Raw genomic sequence first — 15,847 nt, 5'->3', positions numbered from 1 at the left:
TCTAGCAGGTGAGAAGATAACATACATTATATATTTTCTTTATAAATACTGTACCCATGTTACAGAAACCTTTTAATCTGCCCTGATTCATCTTCAGTCCAGTGTCATTATAGTCAAACTACAGTCTTGCTTTCCTATAGAAGGTACAAGATATTACCCAGCATTATTAACCAATACTCCTCAACATTTACACAATCCTTGCATTTCTAGTTAAGATTATACCAAAGGGAATGCATAGAGCAGTGTGTCTATTTTTAAATGCTGTCAGTTTTCTGTTTGAGTAACATTTCCCAGTTCCCAGATGAGGTGTTGGCTGAAGCAGTGCCCATGGAGGCAAAGCAGAACAAAGCATTTGCACTAAGTGATCACATTTATTTGAATATTTTTGTGTGTGTGTTCTAAAATTGGTTACAGAATAAATACCTGCGCCTTTATAACAGGAAGTCCACTTTTTTAATACAAAGTGCTTGTTAGAGGAAGTTGCATCAACAAAACACAGGAAGGAATGTGTGCACCTTGACACACACTTCCCTCCTGGAAACTAAAACAGATTTTTTTATTTCTTTTTTTAAAGTTTCTTTTCCCTTTTTTTGTGCATTTCATTTCCTGCCATTGTGTATTTACAAATCTCTGAAAGAAGAAGAAAAATGCCAATATGCACTGTATGTGGCCTTAACACACAAAAAAAATCAGCCTTAAAAAAAATCTACAAGTGTCATTTCTTAATGAATCAATGATAGAAATTTTCTCCTGTTAAAAATGGGAAGGAAAAAGAATTTTAAAAGCAAAACCAAAGAGCCCAGAGACTTTGAAATAGAAAAGGATCATTTGTCCTCTTAAAAGTTTTCCAAACTGGAAAAGTAGCAATGTCACATGATCCAGAAGTAGATGCTTGATTGAAATCCTTGTTAATTTTTTCCACAGCTCCCCTCCCACCCCAACCTGATACAAGGGAGGACTTAAAAAAATTAAATTAAAAATAGAGATGACAGCAATGCCCCTCTCAGACTCTGGCATGTGGTAAGGACAAATGGAAATGGATTTGATTTGAAACAACAACAGAAACTAGGTTTTAAAAAATCTTCAAAAATCAACAGGATTCTATCCGAACCAGATGGTTAACTGGTGACATAGTGTTTGGTGGAAGGCTGACCATAAACTCTATAGAAATCCTGGCGTCCATGTTGCTGAGATGCATCAATCCATTCTCTCACTGCCAATCCTGGAAGCGACTGAGGTACAGATGGAGCAGGTGGCAGAGGGTGGGAATATTCCTGTGATGACACTGTCCATGGAAAGTGGCCTGACCGTGGATATGGTTGATGCCCACTGTGATTTGATACTGAGGAACAGTAACAATTGTCCACGGAGCAGACGAGGATTTTGCGCCCTCCGTACTGAGACAGCACAGACTGCTGAGATGATGTGCTGTTGGGATAGTGAGACGGGTTGAACATGGAGCCAGAGTGTACCGGTTGGGGGCCGCTGGGGAGTCCTACAATGTGCTGGGTGGAGCTACAAGGCACCATGGGTTGTGCAGACTGGCCTTCGCCGGCTGAAGCCCCCTGGCTCACATACTGGCTGGCAACAGGTCCCGAGGATGGCTCCAAGAAGCTGGCTTCTGGGAAAGCAGTGGAGTGCTTGCGTTTCTCGGCTCCTGAGTTACTGACACTGCAAGGGTACATAGGAATGCTCTGCAGAAATGGCACCGGGGTGCTGAAGGGACCTGAAGGAAATCAGAGACAACAGGGGCAATTATCTTCACCAGACAGTCAGGCCCTGTCTTTTCAAATACATGAGTGAGATAAAGAGATTCCCTCCACCAGGTACCCAATTGCTCTCCTTCAAAGACAGCAAGGCAAGTCCTGGCAGGTAATGCCAAAGAAAGGAGGGACCTCTCAGCTAGCTGCTGAAAAGAACTACCTAGCCAAAACCAGAAAAACAGCCCAATTTCCAAGCTAGTGCCCCTTACAGCTGCTATCATCCTCACCCAGCACAGGCATTGCTATGCTGGCTGAGGATAAAGGATGGCACAGTCCAACACATCTGGAGGGTACTGAAGAAAGCTGATCTAGCTGTTCTGCAGCAACTCTATTGTATAAATAAGCCCAACACCAGCACAAATTAAGAGTGTTTCCTCTCAGGACCATTGAACCAAGTTGCAAACAAGGGGACATAATTCATGGAAGGGTTGTGGAACCTGCTAATCTGTGCCCACATGTTGTTTTCTAGAACTTGGCACAGAACAGCTATGGCATGCCAAGCGCTTGGTAAGTACCCAGCATATAAACAAAGACAATAAATACCCCAGGTCCTTCTGGTTTGGACATCAGAGCTCCTGCCAGCTTCCAGTTCTTAAAATACACAAATCAAAAACTTGTGTTTCACAAAATGATGCTCCCTATACTTTATTTGAATTTCTGGGGCCCAGACCAGTAGCCCTAAACCCCATGGCAGACAGTCTTGCAGCTTCCTTGACCTTCAGCTTAATCTCAGCATTTCAGCCACAGAAGATACAAGGAGCCTGAAATGTATTTTCAGGGTATATTTGTTTTTATTAGATTTTATTGATTTATATTGTGTTATCTGTTTTGTGAGCTGCCTGGAAAAGTTGTGTTATGCTGCAGCTATATAAGTACAATTAAATCTGTTAGGTAAACTTTTAGATGCACTGGACACCCTGCATCAGCCAAGCATTGTTTCACCCTGCCTTCCAGGCAGGCCTTGGCTTGGATCTGCTCGTCATTATTAGCCTAGCAATTTGGCAGAGTCTAAGTGCAAAGAATATTCCTCCAACACAGATCACCCTCAAACAATACACAATGTGTACAAACTATTAGGACATGAGAAGAGCTGTGCTGGACCAGACTAAAAAGGACCGTGGAGGCCAGCATTCTGTTCACACAGTGGCTAACCAGCTGTCCGTGAGAAGTCCAGAAGTGGCCATGAATATGAAAGCACCTTCCTGCTTGTGTTCCCAGGCACCTGATATAAAAGGCATACTGCTTGCTTCTAATACTGGAGGCAGCATATAGCCATCATGACTAGCCACCACTGACAAGAGGCCTATTCAAGTGTGACAGGACCAGCCTTAATTGCATTGTTCTTTGCCTCCAGTGAATAAAATGTCCTCCATTTAAGTTAATAATAATTATTGAATAAAAGTAACAATGTTTTTAAAGGGTGAGCATGACATATGATGGACACATCTGTGCTTCCAGTTGAAGTTTATCTGTAAGTTAGGAACAGGACCATAACTATTGCATTTATTTTCTGTAAGGCAATTTATGTCCCATACAAGAAAGGGTGTATACTCATTCGCCTTCTTCTTTATACCAGCTATATTTTAACTATCTAAAAGGTGGTGTTTTATCCAGAGCCTTGCTTGTGCCGATCCAGTTTCTTCATCTTTCCTTTGTTCAAATATCTTATATTTTTACCTGTTATGACCCTTTCTGAAATCTCTTTCAAAACTGGAAAAAGTATTTGAGCTGAAGCCAAAATATGGCCAATTTATAGACTACCATTCCCTACCCTAGCATTCTACAAATGCTTAGAACAACTCCATTCATCCACTGGTTGCAGGTGATGGAGTTTGTAGTTCTAGTTATTTGGAGGGTAACACTTCAGAGAAGATTTTTGCAAAGCAATACTCTGGCCTCTCATGGTTGCCTATGTTGTTTTGGGTACAATTCAAAAGAAAAAATTAGTATGCACTCTGTAAATTTCACGCATATGTATGGTTTATTACAGTATCACAGTATCCCCTCAACAGGCAATGGGAGAATTCTTAAGGGACCAAAATAACAAAACTAAGTCTGAAATTTTATGCAAAGTTGCATGTGAAGCACCCCCTGCTCAGCAAATATGCTTCAGATCAGGCTGCAATCCTATACATAGTAAGTAAATTCCTCCCAAAGAATGATCAGGAATTACTTCCAAGTAAATATCTGCAGAGTTAGGTGGCAAGAGGAAAAGAAAAAATATGGATGACTGTGACTATTGGAAGTGTGGTGGGGCAAGAAAAACTATCTAAAACTCCAGATGAGGAGTTGATAAACTCTGTGATTGTGACCTTACCTAGGTCAAGTAAAAATACTCTGCAAGCCTTCCCAAAGTCTAACCCATCTGCTTCTGGTTCCAACTCTGTAAGACAGGAAGTCACTAAGCATCTGACTTTGTATTTTAAGGTCCACAGGTTGTGCCAGGATTACTTTGCAGTCACCCACAATACAGTGATTTGGAAGAGCCCCCCTTAATAAAATGCTCACACCTTTTTGGGAGAATTTTCCCCTCTTTTAAGGTGACACTTCTCAAACAGGAGCAGGGAACCCACAGCTGTCACCTCCCATTAGTCTGAGATGCTATGTCGAAAGGCCAGAGGTGATGGATCCAACAGCATCAGGAGGACGCTGTTGGACCCATTTCTGCAGTAGAAGCTCTGTTTGGAGAAGGTCAAGATGTTCTCGTGCCCATCTGATTTTGCCAGCACTGCTACTTCCTACTTGTTAAAAATACACTGCAAAATGTCCTGGAGTTTAAGGTCTGTTTTAAATCTCAGTAGAGCTGGTGACAGCCATGATCTGATCAAATTCAGGTACTAATCCCAGATCAGCTCAGCCATACTGAACATAATTCTGTGCGACTTCCCCTCCCATCCATCATTTTCCCTGCCCTTTTGATTACATCTAGATCTCAGGTCAAAAGCTACAAATCGGCCAATAATATCAATGCTAAATAGGCAAAATACAAAAATGGATTGCAGCTCTCCCTCTCTGGCTGCAGATTACACTAAGAGGATTCATTGGTATGGACTCAGGCAAAGGAAGGGCCAAGGGAGGCATCACTCACCTTCCAGCAGCTTACGCAACTGTTTTTCCTTCTTGGCAATCTCATTCAGGAAGAGCTTGGAATTGAGGTGGCCAATCTTGGGAGGGGGCAGGCTGCCTCCTGTGCAGTTCTGGGTCCTTAAAATGAGCATTACAACACATTAGAGGTCAAGTAATGAGCCTACCAGAAAAACACCTGCACTTCCCTCCAGTTTCTGATTTAGGCCACTTGACTCTTTCCTAGAACTCTGTCATTCTGATAATTTGGGATGAGCCTCAAGTTGCCAGAGTAGTTTCTCCCCCACCTCATTTTATACTTCTCTGCTGATAGACCTGTAAGCCCAATTCTGCAACAAAGGAATATTCCAACATATTGCCTCCTTAACTTCATTTAGCAGAAGCCTATAATCAAAATTCATCACAATGTTTTATTAGTAAAATATGTTTATTTGTAGTTAGTTTGCATTAACACAAAGTAGGAAATTGTTTTAAGTCGGATTTACTCAGCAGTTTTAATTTTCACTTATTTGACTACTGCCAGGTAACATAGGGCCATATCGAAGACTGAAGCAAGATTCTGGCAGAGTTTGGATGAGTAAATAAGCAATAATCCATGTTGCACAGAACAATGGGCTCTGACCATGGATTGCATATTGCTGCACATGCCATTATCCCACCGTGGGCTAAATTAATCTCGGTGGGCTGTTATATCATGCAAGCAGTTTCCACTCTTTTGTGGCTGGATTTGGTCAATCTCTCTCTTTTGGAATGTTGCCCTGTTTTCATTTAATTTGCAAGGAATGAACACCCTGTTCTATGGATTTTTACCGTATTTTTCGCTCTATAAGACGCACTTTCCCCCCCCTCAAAAGGGGAAATGTCTGTGTGTCTTATAGAGCAAATGTGTGTGTGCCCGACACCTGGGACGCTGCCGGCCACCTGCACCACGTGGCACCACCTGGCCAGCACAGGCTCGGTACGCCCTGCTTCGCCCCCCTCCTCCGGCGCAGGTGAGAGCTGTTAATCACAGGTCGGTGTGTGTTTTCAAATGGCAATCTGTCTTTTAATGAAGCCCATGGGGAAGTGATGGGGAATGTGCCTGTGATTATCAGGAAGCTTTCCATGGATCAGTTATCTGTTAGTTGATCAGGCACATTTTTTTTTAGGATCAGTGGATATTTGAACAGCATTACCTTCATGTATGAAGTTTATTCTTCAAAGGCTACTTAGTCCGCTGTGTGTTTGATTTACCATACAATATCTCATTTTTTGTCAGAAGTTTTTTTCTATTATTTACTAGTACGGCAGCGTGGACATTACTGGCTTTTTTAGATTTGTTACTGAATTGTCTGCAGCAGCTCTTGTATAACTGGTGTAGACTGTGGATTCCTTCAATAATTCCACTACTGACTAAGAAAGTGATGTCAGTGATTGTGAGCAACAGAGCTTCATAAATTCTGATTCGAGTGATGATGAGTTCTATGGGTTCAGCAAAAACTAGAAGAGCACTCGAACTTTAAAGTCTCTCTTTTGTTAATGACAGTGATGATGGTTCTTAATGCCACTGTTGACTGCTGTTCACTTTACAAGGTTGAAATACGGTATTACTGTATTCTGTTATAGTTTATTAAATAGTCAGGTGCGTCTTATAGAGCGAAAAATACGGCAATTGTTCATTCAAATGTTGTGATGTGTCTGGACTGGATTTTGTTCAGTTTTAACATATAATCAGTTCTTATCTAGTATCCCTATGATTCATGAAAACATCTATTTCCCCATCCTCACCACTTGTGAAAGTGCTTCTGAAAAGCTAATCTGATTGTATGTTTTGATTTTTTCCACTGAAAGCAAGTTTATCTTTCAAATTTTCAAATCATTCACATATTGCCAAACTCTAGCCAGTTCTCCAACATTTTTCTTAAAATAAAGGCAATCGCAAAATCACTCCCATCTCATTTCTGTGTCTGGCCACAATGGAACCCTGTATCCTTTTGTTATATACACTACCAAGTTCCATCTTAGTACAATAACCCATGGGTAGAATATTTGCTTAGAAAGCCAATAATATATCTTTTGACCCTGGGAAGATAATCTGGATGGGCTAATTTAGACACGTACTCTTTCAGTCATGCCCACATTTCCAGGAAATTGATTTCTTACCTATCCATCAAGATTTTCACTGACTTGGTATTCTAGGAAGCAATAGAGAAGAGAATCAGAAGTTGTCAGTCACAAGTGACCTCTTGAGGCACAACAATTCCAGTTTGTCCAGTATTGTAGACTTCTCGACTCTTCCCAGTGGTTCAATAGATTTGATGTTTCTCCCTCCCACCCTCACAGTATCCATGCACTGTTCTACAGATATGCCTCAGGTGGACCATAGTTCTGAGCAGGGCACATGTTAAAAGAACCCTGTTTCGGTCCCTGTATCTCCAAGCCAGGCCCAAGATCCTGGAGTATAGCACCAAACAGCACTGATCAAGTTATGTAGGAAATTGCCCTGGTAGTGACAGCCAGCTGCTTATATTGAATTAGGATGATAATACCAGATTGCTTGATGGAGGTTTGGAAGAATTAGTGGAAATATATGTAAAGCATGATGAAGTGCTATGTTACTGCTAAGTTATTAGACTCAAGGTCAATTGTATCACTGACATCCTTCCCTCTGCTGCCATCTGCTCAAGCTCAATCCTTAACCATGCACAACATCTTGAAGTGAAGATGCTACTTCACAAAATTGTTCTACCTTTTAGGTGCCTTTGTTACAGTTTCCTAGATCACAAAGTTGGATCTAGAAGGGCTGTTTTAATTAGGCTTGTGGGTATTCATTGGTCGGTCGGTCGGTCTGTCTCTCTCTCTCAAGCAGCAAGGCAGAAACAAAATAACAAACCTTTAACTCAGATGGGTACTTCAGCCTAGGCCTCCATGCAACATCTTATTTGTTGCGCTATACTGATTCTAGACTTTAACCTACCACTACAGTCCATGACAAGACAGTCTGTGAATGCTGAAACACTAAAAAGGCTATTGTTCTCATTTCCCTGTACTTTCCTACCATGCACCCCATCATGTCCTCTGTCTGCATGTTTCAGCCTGATCGTCATCATAAAATCATCCCACTCTCCAATCCAAAAGCATCTCTAGGCAGCTGTCTTGCAGCATGCCCCTGCCCCCACCTCCACAAAAAAGATTTGCAATTCACTTTACCACAACTCTGCTAGTTTGGCTCTACTCAGTTGCTAAAGCACAATGAGGCCAACAGTGCTGGATCAGCCCAGCTAATCTAGTAGGGTGTAAATACCACGCCAATCAGCTGCTGAGATTTACTTGGAAAGCCTCTTTTTGACAGAAAATACTGTTCAAGAGATCAAGGGTATCTTGCCTTTCTAAACTGAGAAGTGGGCCATCTAGTTTATGTGAGGGGAAGATTAGCTTCAGAGGGGGTCACTGAGCAGAATCCTACCCTGAGTACAAGGTCTGAGTTTACTTTTTTATTCATTAATCTGCTATATCACATGGGAAGATTCAATACAGGAAACCAGAGGGAGAAACCTATTGGAGTCATGTCCATGCACTACCAACTGCAAGGGAAGTGCTTCTCCAAACAAAGCTATTAAAAGCTGCATCTGAATTACAAATCCCATCACTGTGAACTCAAGAGACCACCCCCCCCAGGGGGGAGATCACTCCAGGGTCACAATTCATATGTCATTTTGTTCTGGTTGGCTGGTAGTTCTTAAGACAGGAATTAACCTTCCCTGCCTCTGCCTTAAAAGAGGACTGACCAACCTCATAGGAATGCTATCTAGGATTACAGGTCCAAGCAATGGCCAGGACAGCCAGACAAGGCTGCAGCATCCTGTGTATTTGGGGCATCCTCATTGGCATCACATATGCGGCATTCATTCCACACTGTGCACTTCCTCCAAAGAGGCTGAAGTAGCAGAAACAGTTTTCCCATTTTATCCAAAGAACCATATGTGGTAGAATCAACTGAAACACACAAGTCATCCAGAAAGCTTCAAGGCTGAGAATGAGGATTTGAATCCGGGGTCTTCCTGCCACATTAGCCAACCTTTTCCACCAGCACCAACAGTGGGAACCCAACCCTCACCTAGCCAATTCATCCACGTTTTGTCATCAGGAAGCAGTCATAATTCAGTGAAAAGAGCAGCTGGCTTGCATGCAGAAGGTCCCAGGTATGACCTCCAGCATTTCTGGGCAGGGCTTGGATAACTCTTACTTAAAATCTTAGAGAGCTGCTGCCAGTCAGTGTCAGCTGTACTAGGTGAAATGGACCAATTGTCTGACTCACTATAAAACAGTTTCCTATGTTCCTAATTTAAATGTTCTTCCCTACTCCCAGCTGACTCAAAACATATACTGTAGATCCACACACAGGAAGAAAATAAGTAGCCCTCAAAAATACAGTGCTTCACATCTCTGGCACCACAATGAAGACCAACTAGCCTGGGTCAAACTCTCTTCCTCTGGGTTAGTGCTTGGTCAACTGTATGATCCTGTCAAGTGTTCAAGGAGAGTACCACATATTTGGACTTCAAAGTGTGCATGTACAGTGTGGCAGAAGCTGAGGTAAAATGGCAGCCTGTGCGGGCTCACTTTAGACAAAGACAACACTAAGGGTGTTATTCTAGTATGTAACTGAGAGGGTCTCCAAGGTTTCTGTCAAAACCTCGATCTATGTAAAGTAGGATGAAGAAGCTAGTCCTGATCTGGACCCATTTTGTTTTGTTAAAAACCATGGGACCTGTCATCTCTCAGTCACAATCCTTTCTTACATTCCTGTGGTAGCTACATGGTATTTGAATATACATAAATGGTGTCTGCACTTCTGTATCGGGGGAGAGAATTAAGCCATGGTCATCCTTTGACTTTTTCTCAGCAACACTTTCTCCTGTTCCCAGAGAAGCTTCAAAGTGGATGGGGTTGGGGGGGGGGGGTCACAAACCATGGGAAAGACAGGCAGGGCCAGCCACAGCAGGTAAGCTCAAAATACTCCAGGAAAGATACAGCTCACCTTTGTCAGGAAAGTATGCATGGGGATGCTGAGGGGTACCTTGAGAAACACTCATTCTGGAAATAGCAGAAGTCTATATCTGAGCTTGCAGAGGAAACCAAAAGTGGGGAAGAGGGAGGAGAACGATCTGCCATTTCTGGGATACAGGGCTGAAGCAGTGGAGGAAGGTGTAAGCTGTGGAGTGTTGGGGCAGATGGGAGTTTGGAGCAGCACCTGAAGCAGCACTTACTGGGTTGAGGTTGCCACCATAGGTTCCAAATCCTTCTCTGATCCTACTGCTAAGTATCCTACCAAACCCTCCCCTTCCCCAAACAACCCCCACTTCACCTTCATGAAATTGATGTCCTCAGTCTTGTCATACATGACCTGAACGGAGCTGAGTAGCTTCTTGGCCTCCTGCATGCGCTCACTGAGGTGCAGCACCTGGGCAGCATTCTCATTGCAGAACTTTGCCTGGGCCTTGTCTAGGATCTCCATAGTCTTACGCAAGTCCTCGTCAAGGATCTGGTGCATCTTCTCATACTGTAGGCGCACCTCATCCTTTAGCTGGTTCACCTTTTCCTAGCAGTGCAGAAGGGAAAAGAAAAATGCCTGTTTCAACCACCTCTCACACCTAAGAGTGGTATCCTTTATGGGTGGGGTGGATCAGGAGCTCGCATTGAGATTACTGGCATTCCTTTTAAAATGGTACTTAAGTACTTTTTACTCATTTTACTGTTTTTTTAAGAAACAAGCTCATCTCCTTTGCTTTATGAAACTATTAGAATGCTGTGGGAATACAAGGTTATCCAAAACATGAACAAGGATAGGGTGGTCAGAAACTGGCAAAGTAGAATGGCAGCCACTGTTCTAATCCAGTTCCAGGGAAACTGCTAAGTTAGAGCACAGACAGTATTGGACACTCAAGAAAAGAATAGGATATAATCATCCAGAGGAATGCTGTAAGCCACAAGTCCTGAATGTTTTTCCTGGGTTAAAGGAGGAGAGTGTGTTGTGCCTTCATTAAGATACCAGGGTACAGGAAACTGGAAACCAACTCTTTTGGGACTAGCCCCTCCCAATAAAGTCAAGTCTCTGAATACAGATGCTGGGGTGCATGACTTACAATGCTAGGAACTATTGCACAATACTTCATTCCAGGACCCCGTGTTACTGGCTTGCCTGGAAACTGTAGTACAGGGATGGGCAACTTGTGGGTCTCCAGATGTTTGGGCCAACAGCTTCTATAAATCCTAGCCAATGTAACCAATGGGAGGGATGTTGGGTGTTACAGTTCAAACCATCTGGAGAGCCACACATTGCTTGTCCCTACCGCAGCAGTTCATTCCCTTATACATCCTTTCTAACAGGTCTACTTGAGGATCTCCATGCATCGGGAGTAAATTTATTGCTATGAAGGCCGCAACACCCTCCTTTCCAAGTTGTACTATCAAGGCACTTTCTTGATAGGTGAAGTTGGCATGCAACTGCAGTCCCAGGACCCATCCTGTTTCTAGCATCTGGGTGTGGGTGTGAGGAAGAGGGGAATCAGTTACTTCAACCAGCCGCTTGTCTGATTCCAGCTTGTACAGCTGCTCCTCAATGTCTTGCTCACGCTCTTCTAGACGGTCCTGTTGTTTCACCAGCATCTTCTGCAAGAGAAGATTAAACGAACAAATAAATAGGAGCGAGATATGGAGAGAAAAGGCTATTGAGAATCTTTAAAAGAGACAAGCATCAAACTGAACAGCTACAACACCTATCAGGAATACCAAAAGAGCCCAGGAAACACAAGTGCATATGGAACCACTTCCATTGCTACTTTTTGCTAGAAAGGAGCCAGATGATTACTTGAAACCTGTCTTTGCAGTTTTATGGATGGCCAGGCACTAATCTAAAAAAGTGTTCAATTTCAGAATCTGTTTATCTTAGAAGCATGGTACCTTATAAACAGCTTGTTCTTTATCTGAATGCCATTTGCAATATATGAAGTGGAACTCCCTTATCTCAAGTACAGCATGAGTCCTGGGCCCCCAAACATTCTCAGTTTTTTGAATCTCACACTTGAATATTACCATAAGAAATGGAAAAGAACTCCATTTTATTCCATACTTCAAAATAACACATGAGCTGACTTCCCAAGAATCGCATTTGACCATCCTGCATTATAAATTGGCAGTCTGCAGCCATTGTCTGGGTACTTCTCTACTGAACTTTCAAAATGTTTTTAGAGAGGAACGCAAAATAATCAAGGCACCACTGCTAGATTTTCAGAAAGTTCCATGCCCTCCCTCCCATCAGCTACTTAGTTACTCATTTAATAACAGAAAGAGCTGAAGGACATAAGTGTGCATACTTGGGCAGTTTGGAGACGATAACAGCTCTGCATTACTGTTTTGGACATCTCATGTTTATCCTTTTTCAAAATTATCCTTGATCAGAATGAAGGTATATCTTATCTGTTAACTTGCATTTCTGGTCACTCAAATTGTTCAAGAACATTTTCAATTTGTTTGTATTTTTAATAAACTTTGCCCCCAATCTCATGAACAAGCCTAGTTTATTATACATAATTTTACTTATTTGAATGAAAGGATTTTCACCACACATCACTCTTCTCAAGTGCACTTGAAGTGCAAACTGTGAATTATATCCTATGTTTGAGATCATGCAAACTTTGTAGGTACAATTATTATTATCATTATCATTAACTCATAATTTTACAAGTATGAATATCTCATAGCAAGAAAGCTACCTTAAACATCCTTGAGAGATATCCAAGTAGGAAACAAACATCCAAGCTTTCCTTCATTGTTAGTAATGCTATTTTTGTAACATTAATGCCAATATGCACAAGAGGTTAGCATTCACTAACCACAGTAAATTTTGCTTTGCTCTTTCTGTTTGGGCATTTGGCGCATTTCTCTCCATTTTTATTTTGCTATTGTTATGAACTCAGCCTCTCCGCGCCAACTTGAACTTCTTGTAATTCTTATATCTGGGAACTTTTATTGGCTTAAATTAAAAAGGGATTACTTTTGAAATACTCTAGAACATAGGCACCATGCAAAGCAGAAGCATTTACCTTGGTTATCTGGCAACACCACTATTTAGGAAACAAAACAAAACAAAGAAGTAATGTATACTGTTTGCAGTCAAACCCTACCCTACAATTCCCACACATTATAAAGCAACAAGTAAAATGAAGAAGTGGAAATATCAGCTGAACTACTATGCGAATAACAACCAAAGAGCTTGACAATACTGAGAACTTTTGACTCCCTAACCACATATGTGGCCTGCTGGGAGCTTGGTACTCTCACTCCTATTTTTGTAGTCCGACTGAAAACAGGAGAATGACTGAGCCAAACATAAGTCACCATACATAACTGGTAGGGTCACAAGTTGTGCAAACATGCTCTAGTGTGACATCTTCAGAAGGTATCAATTCCTATACAGTGCCCAATTTTTAGATGTTAACTATACCACCACTTCCCTTTTCTAGATCTCCAGTCAACATAAAAACCAGATGTAGAAAATGACGCCAATGCAGTGGCACAAATGGCATTTTGAAAATTGTAGAATGAATGCACAGACAAAACAGACTCCAAATATTAAAGTTCTAATCCAAAAGACCTTCCAGAAGTTGCTTGGGAAGATGGAAGAAATAAATATCTATAACGAATCTCAGATTTGGAAGAGAGTAGAGATATGAAAATAGTTTAGGCAAACAAGATTTTGAATGAAATCAAAGGTTGACTTGATATGACACAGAAGCAGCTCTCATTTCAGGCACATGACCTTTTTAATGATAATAAAGATCCAGACAAACCGGTCTCCCTGAATCTCAGCCTTTGCATCAATGGGTTTTGTGCAGAACCTTAACAGTAAAATGCACACCTTTAACTCAGATAACATTGCCCAAATATGACGGACACTTTTTTTACACAATGATTAAGCTATGTCCTCAACTGCTGCATAAAATGGCTTGTGCTGCTCAACAGCTTCCATATGGTTAATTGTTACATAGTTACTTGAGCTTCTTCCAAGATGCCGAAAGTATACTACCATTTTTAAATTACTATTACTCTCTTAACATAAACCAAATACAAAAATAAGAATAGTATATGTGAAATAAAGTAAAATAGAATAAAGTTGCCAAGGGATTTTAACGAGTACAACCAATACATTCAAGCCCACAAATTTATCTATCTTTCTGTCATTCAATTCTATGGGAGTTCAGAAAAGATGACATTATTCTGTACACCAAATTTTCAAATCACTTAAAGTCAACTATAGATCCTAAACTACTTTTTAAAAGAACTCCCTTTTACATCCCATTAATTGTACTGGGTATAACAGAATTTCCATTTGTCATTAAATTCTTCAACCAGTCTTCTATTTATATAATTAGTTAATTGAGAGTATTTTACCCTTGTATTTTACCTGTGGGGTAGGTTAGGCTGAAAAAAACTGCCATGGGCCAGCTAGGGAGATTGTCAGAACAGGGATTGGAATCCAAGTCTCCCTAGTCCAAGTCCAATGTATCACTGGCAGTCCAATGAGCTTATTACATTAACTTCTTAGATTTAATGTCTCCCACCAAAAATAATCAAAGTGAATCATGATAAGAACATCTATCACATAGATCTCCCATATGGCTCAAAGCCAGCCAGTCATGCTATACCACAGCCTGTCATAGGAAGGACTTGCTCCAGATTCCAAAGATGGCTAAAGCAGGACAATACTGAAGCATTGCTTTAAATATAAAGCAGTGCTTCATATCCACAAAAGCGTATGCCATAATATTATTTCTGAGTCTTTAAGTTAGTACAAGACTCTTTTTGCTGCAATAAAATAACAAGGTTACCCCTCTGGAAACTATTAACGCCGGATGCTTTGTACACCGTATCACACGGCTTTCATGTGAAGAAGTCTCCTAGGATTAACATGTCATCTAACCATCTTTGGCAAAAAACAGCCACCACAGCTACTAAGTTGTCTGCAGAAAGCATGTGTGGTAGAAGCACTGCTGCATTCAGTCCATGTGCTGTACGACACATGGAATGTGGTCACTGCAGGACAGCTTTAGGGAATTCAGGGGCTATTTCTGTCCCCCTGCACTCATGGGGCCCTGCATATTCTACAGGGCACCTGCAAAGTCTTCATATTTTGTCACTGAACTTCAGCAGAAACTTCTACAAAGTGTTGCAAGGATCAAAATTAGCTGATTTAAGCTAGATTAGGGTCTTTTAGTGCTCCACTGCACTAAATTCAGTTTTTTCTCCACCCGCACTGCTGCATTTAGCACAGTGGGTGCAGAAGCCCACCCATTATAACTCAGGAATGAGGGAAGATTTATTCTCTTCTGTGAATAAATGTTTCTTGTCAATTTGCCTTCCCTTCCCTAACCTAGTGTCCTTCAGCCTGTTGGACAATGGGAACAATGAGATCTGCAGACCAACACATCCAGAGATACTAACTTTCTGTGTGGGTTTAATCCCATTCATCTATCTACTTTCAACCCATCAATGAAATGAGAAGACAGAGGGGGGGAAAATACTAAGTGGTTAAAATAAGCAGGTAAGTTTCTTGCAGTATCACACCAGGGTAGTGGTAGGGACAATGAGCAAATATCAAGCTTGAAAGGATTATTGCTATTATAAACTACCACTTAGGATTTATAATCAAGTATGTAATTCTGGATCTAAGCAAGGAGAGATGGAGAACTAATTGCACTGCAAGGAAATCTACTGCCTTCTCCTTAACAAGTAAAAAAGGAATTTGAAGCCTCCCATCATTTTCATTGTTTTCACTTGTGGTCTCTCAGGCATCTCTGGTCTCATTAACACCTGCCCACATTCGGAGGAGGAAATGGCTGGGAGTCCTGCAGTGGGGTCTATGGGAAGTGAGGTGGCCTCTGGTTCCCTTGCCTAATTAAGAAAAGGGATGTGCCTGCAGAGTGTGCCCCTTTAAGGATGAAAAAGGCCCACTTCCATTT

General features: G+C 41.5%; 1 protein-coding gene across 2 annotated transcripts in view; it reads right to left on the bottom strand.

Moving 5' to 3' along the window:
* Window positions 1-351: 351 nt before the first annotated feature.
* TRIM8 (tripartite motif containing 8) overlaps window positions 352-15,847 on the bottom strand; it is a 69,033-nt gene continuing 53,537 nt past the window's right edge. For both annotated transcript variants that reach the window (XM_044437659.1, XM_044437651.1), the window contains exons 3-7: window positions 11,403-11,498; window positions 10,195-10,428; window positions 6,990-7,021; window positions 4,852-4,967; window positions 352-1,726 (exon numbers count right to left, since the gene is read on the bottom strand). In XM_044437659.1, coding sequence (XP_044293594.1) covers window positions 1,119-1,726; window positions 4,852-4,967; window positions 6,990-7,021; window positions 10,195-10,428; window positions 11,403-11,498 — 1,086 coding nt within the window. In that variant the 3' untranslated portion in view covers window positions 352-1,118. The remainder of the gene's footprint in view (window positions 1,727-4,851; window positions 4,968-6,989; window positions 7,022-10,194; window positions 10,429-11,402; window positions 11,499-15,847) is intronic.

This window comes from Varanus komodoensis, unplaced genomic scaffold (assembly GCF_004798865.1).
Source record: "Varanus komodoensis strain SLA01 unplaced genomic scaffold, ASM479886v1 scaffold1, whole genome shotgun sequence".
Classification (NCBI taxonomy): domain Eukaryota; kingdom Metazoa; phylum Chordata; class Lepidosauria; order Squamata; family Varanidae; genus Varanus; species Varanus komodoensis.
The sequence above is the reverse complement of the archived record's forward strand: the minus strand, read 5'-3'. Positions and strand labels throughout refer to the sequence as shown.